The sequence below is a fragment of the Adiantum capillus-veneris genome, chromosome 3 (assembly GCF_014529385.1).
Source record: "Adiantum capillus-veneris isolate H3 chromosome 3, ASM1452938v2, whole genome shotgun sequence".
Taxonomy (NCBI): domain Eukaryota; kingdom Viridiplantae; phylum Streptophyta; class Polypodiopsida; order Polypodiales; family Pteridaceae; genus Adiantum; species Adiantum capillus-veneris.
The window spans coordinates 129,984,741-129,992,876 of record NC_140933.1 but is presented as its reverse complement, the minus strand read 5'-3'; the positions used below and the strand labels follow the sequence as shown (position 1 = coordinate 129,992,876).

Below are 8,136 nucleotides of genomic sequence, written 5' to 3'. Positions count from 1 at the left end.
CAATCCACTAAAGACTTCAAGTCATGCATGGTATCCACAAATGAAAACTCATTAAAGCACTTCTAATGCATTCATCATCTTCTGACAAACCACTTTTTTCTCAAACCTTTTTGTACACTATTTAGATGTTTTCGTTTGTCCTCACACGTAGTGGACTTTCTAGGTAAGACAAACAAGCCACTTCAAAACACTCGGCATTTGTACATTCCTAAATCAAGTTAAGCATGTTCCAAAAATAAAAAGCATGCCATGATGCCACATCCAAGGTTACGACTCCCTTATAAAGTATGTACAAAACAACATATCATCCGTTTTTGCACATATCACACTTTGTACATTATAGCACTTGCTCCCCACATATCAAAGGAATTAAGAGTGAGGTAGATACTTTTTCTTCACATTATGCATGTGTCATGGCACGATAGGGGTATCAAGGTTGCAACTTGTCACAATGTAATTCAGATTTCTACTTGGCTATTCGATACCGCATCATCTCTTTAGAGTGTTACATGAGCTTCCCCCATTGTTTCACTTGCTTTCATGGATACAATATAAAAACCAATAAGATTGACAATTTTGTTGCTTCATGACTTTGTAGACATCATAATAAGGGTGTCACCCTTCTAAGACAACTCAATGCTAACATCTCTATCATCATGTAACGATTCTCACCCTAAGCTTCACGCCTCAGTATCTTGCTCATTTGATGTTAATAACCCAAAGTGCAGCATCTTCTGATTCCTCAAGAACGCCTTGTGGCTTCTCACTCAAATGATGGACACCTATTGCAACAACAAAAACTGGCACCACTATTAGAGAGAGAGAGAGAGAGAGAGAGAGAGAGAGAGAGAGAGATCCATGCACTTGCTACCGACCCCCTCGTACCCCGACCAAGATAACCCCACAACTTGCACTCAATGCTCTACAAATCGGTGCCATCAAGCCCTCAATCAACCATATCTACTTCTTTTTTGAGCATCAACCATAAGCTTACTCGCACGTCTTTTCCAATGAGGTGCAGTCGAAAGGAGACATCATTACTTATATGAGTTACAAAAATCATTGTGTGAAAAAAAATTCACAATCCTTTTCTCATATTGAACAACCGCGCAAGTTCTTTCTCACGTGTAAAGATTTTTCTACTAAGATTCTTTTAAGTGTATTTTTCCATGAATCTGTGTTTTAAGCTTGAAAAAAATGACATGAAAAAAGCCTTCTTCATTCGTGAGACTTCTTCTAACACTTATTTGAGAGAGAGAAAGAGAGGAGAGTAGTTTATAGATGCAAGGGAAAGAAAGGGATGATCATGGTGGAAGCATGATGTTGAGTGTAGGGACGGTAACGCAGGTTATCAATCATGCTTGACTTTCTTTTCAATGAGGTGCGACCAAGCATGACTAGCAACTTGGATTATTGCCTCTAAACTCAACATCTTACCTCCATTATTATCACCCCCTTCTTTCCCTTTGCATCTATTTATTTCTTTATATCCCCTCTCTCTCTCTCTCTCTCTCTCTCTCTCTCTCACAAGGAAGTTTTGGAAGAATTCTCATGAATGAAAGCAACCTTTTTCACATCACTTTCCCAAGCTTACAACAATGAAATATTCAATGAAAAATGTTCACATGAAAAAATCTTAGTAAGAAAATTTAAGAATATGAGATAAGCTATGTACTTATTCAACATAAGAAAAAGAACTGTGAATTTCTTTCACACAATGGTTTTGATAATTCACACAAATGAAATTTACCACAATGCCTTCCTCCACATTTCACACATGAGAAAGAAAATCTTACATGAAAATATAAGTGGTTACATAAATGAATTGAAAAAAAACAATTTTGTAATTGATACTTTTAATTTCTTAGTCTCATATAAGATGAGATTGATTTGCAAAAGTTGGTCAAAAGACAATATTACAAGCAATATTTTCTGACATTTTCACTTCATTGGAGAAAAAAAAAAACTTCAACATGCCACCCACCAAGCAATGATTTATTATTGAAGTGAATATGCCTTCAAATACAAGTTTCTTCTACACACTATAGAGAATCCTGAATATTTGATAGAATAAAGATAAAACACTAGTTCATCCTTTCGGGTTATTAAAGTTTGTTTGGAAGATGATTATAGATATTATTGACCTTCAGCCCATGCTCTACTAGACTTATATCTAGTCCAAGAAGGCCTTAACACTTACGTAGAGTCAAGCTCACTACTACTAATACCTTGAGTTATGTTTAGTTTATCTAGAGGAATGAGCCTTTGCAAACTTAAAGTGTGGGTGACACTATTCTGAGTTGAACTACTTAACTATTCGGAGTTTAACTGCTTAATTATTCGGAGTTTAACTGCTTAACTATCGAGTGTCAATCCTGAAGTAAATCAACAGTAAGAAAATTTGAAAAATAGTAGATTGTTCTAATATCAACGATTATTAGAGTTCATCATAGAATTTTAAGCAATCGCCCACAATTTGCTACTTCACTACTTGCAACCATATATAGCCCAATCAAAAATTGCTCAGGAATGCAACCAGCAAAAAGAGAAAAATGTCCGAAGTCGGAGCCTTAATTTTCCACATAAAGGAAACCTGCAAACACTTCATATATGCAAGACAACATTCAAGAAAACCTTAAGCTAGTAGGCAAACCAAAACTTTTACAACCTGAACCTTTGTGTGAGCATAATTTATCACGCAAGGACATGGACATTACTTTAGATAAAGCTTGACTGAACAGTCATTTCAATGTTTGTTAGCAAGGTTTCTCTAGACCTCTCTATACCTAGTAGATGCCTATACCTAGTAGAAACACATAAAAAAGCACACAGTACAGCTACAAGAACACGGCCAACCCCTCGAGATCTGTTAATTTTATACAAGGAGGACACTCAAACCAGATATCAAAATAAGCATTCAGAAGATACTAAGGACACAATACCCCATCAATATGTCAATTCTGGGTTATTTCAATTTCCATGAGATAAGCTTATACAAACAACGGTAACCACAAAGATCACAAGCATACCACGAGAAGCTCATATTAATTACAGACAGCACAAATGTCACGAGAAGCTCATATTAATTATAGAGAGCACAAATGTCAGCTGCAAGCTTAATATCAAAGTTGTAGCCATGAACATAAAAAGCAAGAGGGCCTTCACATCCGGCATTACATTGCCTGCAGATAAGAATTGCAAGGAAGGTAAACATCAACCGCAAAAAACCCATTCAGTCAAAACATCGTACAGATGAAGGCTATATGAGCTGACATACTACTGAGAAACCTGCAGTTAGATGTTCTAACATGAGCCTTTTGAGCAAGATCAACAAGTATCTCAAATGCGTAAGCTATGCTTCATGGCAAGAGTCAAGTCACCTTCAGGATGCTGTAGTAGAGGTTCGGCACTCCAAAGGAAACTCCTGCACAAAATGAAAAGAGGAGGCTTTCATTCATCTCTCTCTCTCTCTCTCTCTCTCTCTCTCTCTCTCTCTCTCTCTCTCTCTCTCTCTCTCTCTCTCTGTGTGTGTGTGTGTGTGTGTGTGTCCTCGTGTGTCACCTGTTGCAAAGACCTCGTCACCCCTGCTGAGCTTGTTGCTTCCGCCCTCTAGGTTTCGGCATGTTGGGTCCTGCGCTGCGTCATCTGGCGAATGACCGGCTCATTCAACTCATTTGCAGACCTACTAATGTGGTTGGAGTGGCCATTCACATTTAGGACCAGCCAAATTACTTGGTCGACCATGTGGGCTTTGGTGCATCAACAAACTAGGAGCTTGAGAATGAGAGCCTTCACTTTAACTTCCTCGCCCTCAACTTCGACTAGGAGCTTAAGAATGAGAGCTTGCACTTTAACTTCCTCACCCTCAGCTGCAACATTTGACAAACCTCGATCCCAGAAGCCCACTACCCTTGTCGCCAACTCCCCTTTCTCTCCTCTAGGAGGTGGATGATGGCTCTCCATGAAGCACTCAGGGATGGCTTGCTAAGTAGAGCAGGCCACTTGCCAGCTAATTCCCCTCAAGTGATGGAAGCCGCAAGGTCACAGACCCTAATAGCCCCGACCTCTATTTACCCCTTCAACCCTATGTTCCAACACATTGAACAAGTGAATCAAACCTCCACTAGCAACTTTCCACTACAACAACGACTTCTTCCACCCATTCAGAACTTGCGAAACACCCTCAGAACCTTTGCAATGATGACTATGGTTCCTCCTCCTCAGCCTCAATACAATGCAGGCGTGACACTTGACACATGAGACGGTATCCCACCATTGCATATCAAAGTTTTATTATATCGATTTTTGCTCACTTCCACTTGCCCCTTCAGCATGATTAGTCTCAATCAAAATGGTGAAGTATAATTCCAGAGCTAGGCTCTAATAGGATAGATATCCCTAAAGATAATGAAGGGGGGTCTCGTCCCCAGTCCCTTAAAATGGCTAATTCTGATGTAAGAGAGGAAAATTAGGAGGAGGACTCTCATGATTAGCAAGAGGAGCCTCAAAATCAAACTAGTGATAGTGTGGTGATTGAAGTTCAGAAGTTGGAACTTTGGTTTCAACAACTTCAAGATAGAGTTGTCATAGGGGATCTATCATGGTATCAGACCCTCAATCGAAGCCCTCAAATCCTGGATCCCCCATAGTTGGAGTTATAGGAACATTCAGGTGTCTCAAGTGCAATACTTGTCCAAAAATTACTATCTATTTTTCGGTAATGATCCTAGAAGTGCTTTACAAATCATCGGCCAAGGACGGTAGCTGATTAGAAACATGCCTATTTTTCTTTTCAAATGGCATGTACAATTTAATCCAAGAGGACCCAAGAAGGATTGCAGGAAATGGAAGCAAATCAAGAAGGATAAACAATCCGGTGACACTTCTAAATGTGATGATTCAAACAAGGGAAAAGAAAAGTTAGAGGAGATCAATGTGCTAGAGTCTTCAAATGCTCCTATTGTAGAGACTCTTCCAACGGTTGTTATGCCACTTACCTCTGACGTATTGGTCTTCACAACAAATCTACCTGTCGAGGCTCTTGTTACAAAAGATTCGCATTATGCACATAATTGGATAGTAGATTTTGGTTCAAGTTTCATGGGACACCACTTATAGAATGGTTCTCTACTTCTTCTCACTCTTGTGGCAAAGTGAGACTTGGTGATGCTTATGAACTAAACATTGAGGGTGTCGAAAACGTCAAATGCATCTAAGGAATGGCACGCATTTTACTTTACGTAATGTCAGACATGTTCCCAAGTTGACTAAGAGCTTGTTTTCTGTTGGCCAGCTTGATGATTTGGGCTACAACACCACATTTGGCAATGGTTCGTGGATAGTATGCAAAGGTAATCTTGTTGTACTCAGAGGTCAGAATCATGGTACCTTGTATTCCATGCATGTGTTAGATGTTGGTCATGATTACATATCTATAGCCGAGCTGCCGTCTACTAAGTTGTGGCATTGCCGGCTAGGTCATATTAGCCAAAAAGGAATGATAACTCTGACTCGTTTTGGCTACTTGCCTGTATTGTCTTCTATCGACTTTCCTATTTGTGAACACTGTATGTATGGCAAACAGACTAGGTCCGTCCACTTACCATTGGATCAAAAGCGAGTTGAACCTTTAGATTTAGTACATAGTGATGTTTGTGGTCCTATGTCAACCAAATTTCTAGGGGGGACCCAGCTATTTGTGACATTCATAGACGACTCCACTCATTGACAATGTTAGCAAGTCGCTGCGACGGACGTCTGCAGCATAGCTTTTTGGTACTAACATAATGTCAATACTCAGGGAAGTGACTCGGATGGGGCACGGAGACTCTTTGAGATCGTCAATCTCAAGAAGTGAACCTTAACAAGAAAACAATAACTCTACAAGCAAACCAACACTCAAAGATCAGGGAAATCTGCTTATGTCCTTTCTCACAACACTAGGCCATCTCGCTATTTCGGCACTCGAATGGACTCGAAATGCAACGAAACTTTAGGAGGAGGTCTAGGACACCTAGGGGCAATATCCTAGCAAGTCCGGTCGCAATCCAACCAGGTACCAAAATCACGATCCATCATGAAAAAGGTCCTGAAAACTATAACAGAACATGCCAAAAAGGTCGTCCTATGGTCTAAGAACACTCTCCTATGGTCAAAACGATTAAAAACAGTGATTTAAGCACTCAAATCTACAATTAAGGCTCAATAACACGTAGTCGCGAACCACAACAAAACTAACAATGCTTACACTTAAATGAAAGAGCAAAGAGAGATGAACACAATGCAAGTTTTGGAATTGAAAATGGATTACCCAATCATTAGTTGCGATGATTACAAGTTGGAGCAGCTTGTAGCTTGAGCGTACGTTTTCAGAGATCCTTTCTTCTCTCAAGATAAGCCTCCTGTTACATTAAAGTTATTGACCTTTATACCGGCCAATGGACCAGTGGCCGGCTCACATGGACCTTTACAATTATCATTACAATATTACAACTCAAGGAATTGATCCACTAATATGGAATCAGGATTCACACAGTATTACTACACTAGCTTGACAAAATAATAGACTACAAATGTGGTGTCCGGCTACGTGTCCTACCAGTTGGGCGCCCGTTTGATCTGTCCTCAAACAATTGTGTTTACGAAAAGTGTTTGAGAAGTGCAGATTGTATCACATCTCCTTAAACCCTTTCAACTGCCAATTTTGGGTTAAACATGGAGTCATTTTAGGACATATAGAAAAACCTCCAACATTACATGATTAAGGAAACAAAACAGAATTCAGGGAAGATGCGGATTGCTGAAAGATGAGAAAACACAAAAATAGACCATTACACACAGAAAACGTCCTTCTCCTTCTTCATTCATTGACAATACCCCCAACTACAGCCGCCAAAGGCTCCTTTCAAATCCCCATGAAGAGTTATATCCATTTCCCACTTCAAGACCTGATTACTTACCGCAATTACTACAAACATTGGAGCGAAGTAAATACCCAATCTACTGTGGGGTTAACAGTCCAAAAATGGGATTCCCATAGAGAGCAAAATTAAAGCCATTTCCAATTTTCCACCACCTACAAGCTATAAAGGAGTTCAAAGGTCATGGGCCATGTTGGTTATTACCGACGGTTTACTTTAAACTTTGTCAAGATAGCTCACCTATTGTACAAGATTCTTATTGAGTTTCACTGGACCACGGAGTGTGACCATGCTTATGAGTTATTAAATAGGACCTTAACAAGTGCTCCTATTCTATGAGTGCCTGATTGGAATGTAATTTTCCATGTGCATAGTGATGCATCAAACTTTCTACTGGGTGTGTTCTAGCTCAACCAGGAGAACATAAATTGGACTACCCCATTAGCTTTGCAAGTCGTCAACTAAAAGAACTACACCACTACAGAGAGCGGGAAGGTTTAGCTATGATTTACGTAGTGAAGAAATTTGGCTACTACCTTCTTGCAAACAAGTTTGGTTTTCTATGTTGATCATCAAGCATTGTTGTATCTAGTAAATAAACCTTGTTCCTTGGGAAGAATTACACGATGGTTGTTAATTCATCTTGAGTTTGATTTTACCATTGTGGTGAGACCCGGTAAAAGACATGTCATGGAGGATCATTTGTCTCGCATACCCAATGGTGAAGCCCCTATTGGAATCGATGATGAATTGCCTGATACTTCCCTACTCCTAGTTGAGACCATGACTGAATGGAGTGAGAAGATTGTGACCTTTTTAGTTAATGGTTTTCCACCCAAAGAGCTTTGTAAAGATATAGCTCAAAAACTATTAAAAGAATGTAAACCTTATTCTCTAATTGCAGGAACTCTCTACAAGCTAGGGAAGGACGATATTCTTAAACGTTGTGCTCATGTGAGGATGAGTATTTATACATACTGCAAGAATCCCACATGGGTATAGTGCAGGAGGACATTTTTCAGGGGAGCTAATTGCTAGAAAGGCGTTGCAATCAGGCTATTGGTGGCCTACCTTATTCAAAGATGCATCACTTTTTGCAAAAGGGTGTGATGAATGCCAACATTACAAGATCACACAACGAAAGGATAATATGCTCTTACATCCTATTAAAGTGACCGAACCATTTGAAAAGTAGGGTTTAGACTTTGTAGGCCCA

General features: G+C 39.6%; 1 protein-coding gene across 3 annotated transcripts; it reads right to left on the bottom strand.

Annotated features, from left to right (window-relative positions):
- Window positions 1–2,950: 2,950 nt before the first annotated feature.
- On the bottom strand, window positions 2,951–3,963 carry LOC147461715 (uncharacterized). Of its 3 annotated transcripts, none has more exons than XM_086501594.1 (3): window positions 3,864–3,963; window positions 3,562–3,645; window positions 2,951–3,424 (listed from the first exon to the last, which is right to left on the bottom strand). In XM_086501594.1, exons 1-3 carry the CDS (start codon window positions 3,961–3,963, stop codon window positions 3,372–3,374), a joined length of 237 nt encoding a protein of 78 aa, XP_086357720.1. In that variant the 3' UTR covers window positions 2,951–3,371. The 3 variants fall into 3 exon arrangements, 1 of the variants encoding a protein (XP_086357720.1); XR_015186594.1 differs by lacking the exon at window positions 3,864–3,963 and having other exon boundaries at window positions 3,067–3,182; window positions 3,381–3,424; window positions 3,562–3,790; XR_015186592.1 differs by lacking the exon at window positions 3,864–3,963 and having other exon boundaries at window positions 3,067–3,288; window positions 3,381–3,424; window positions 3,562–3,751.
- Window positions 3,964–8,136: the final 4,173 nt, after the last annotated feature.

Bases quoted from the DNA above. Each gene is read 5' to 3' on its own strand.
- LOC147461715 (XM_086501594.1), bottom strand. From the start codon at position 3,963: ATGGAGAGCCATCATCCACCTCCTAGAGGAGAGAAAGGGGAGTTGGCG. The intron at 3,646-3,863 runs GTGAGGAAGTTA...GTCATTCGCCAG, and splicing joins GTCAAATGTTGCAGCTGAGG to ATGACGCAGCGCAGGACCCA. The intron at 3,425-3,561 runs GTGACACACGAG...CATTTTGTGCAG, and splicing joins TGACGAGGTCTTTGCAACAG to GAGTTTCCTTTGGAGTGCCG.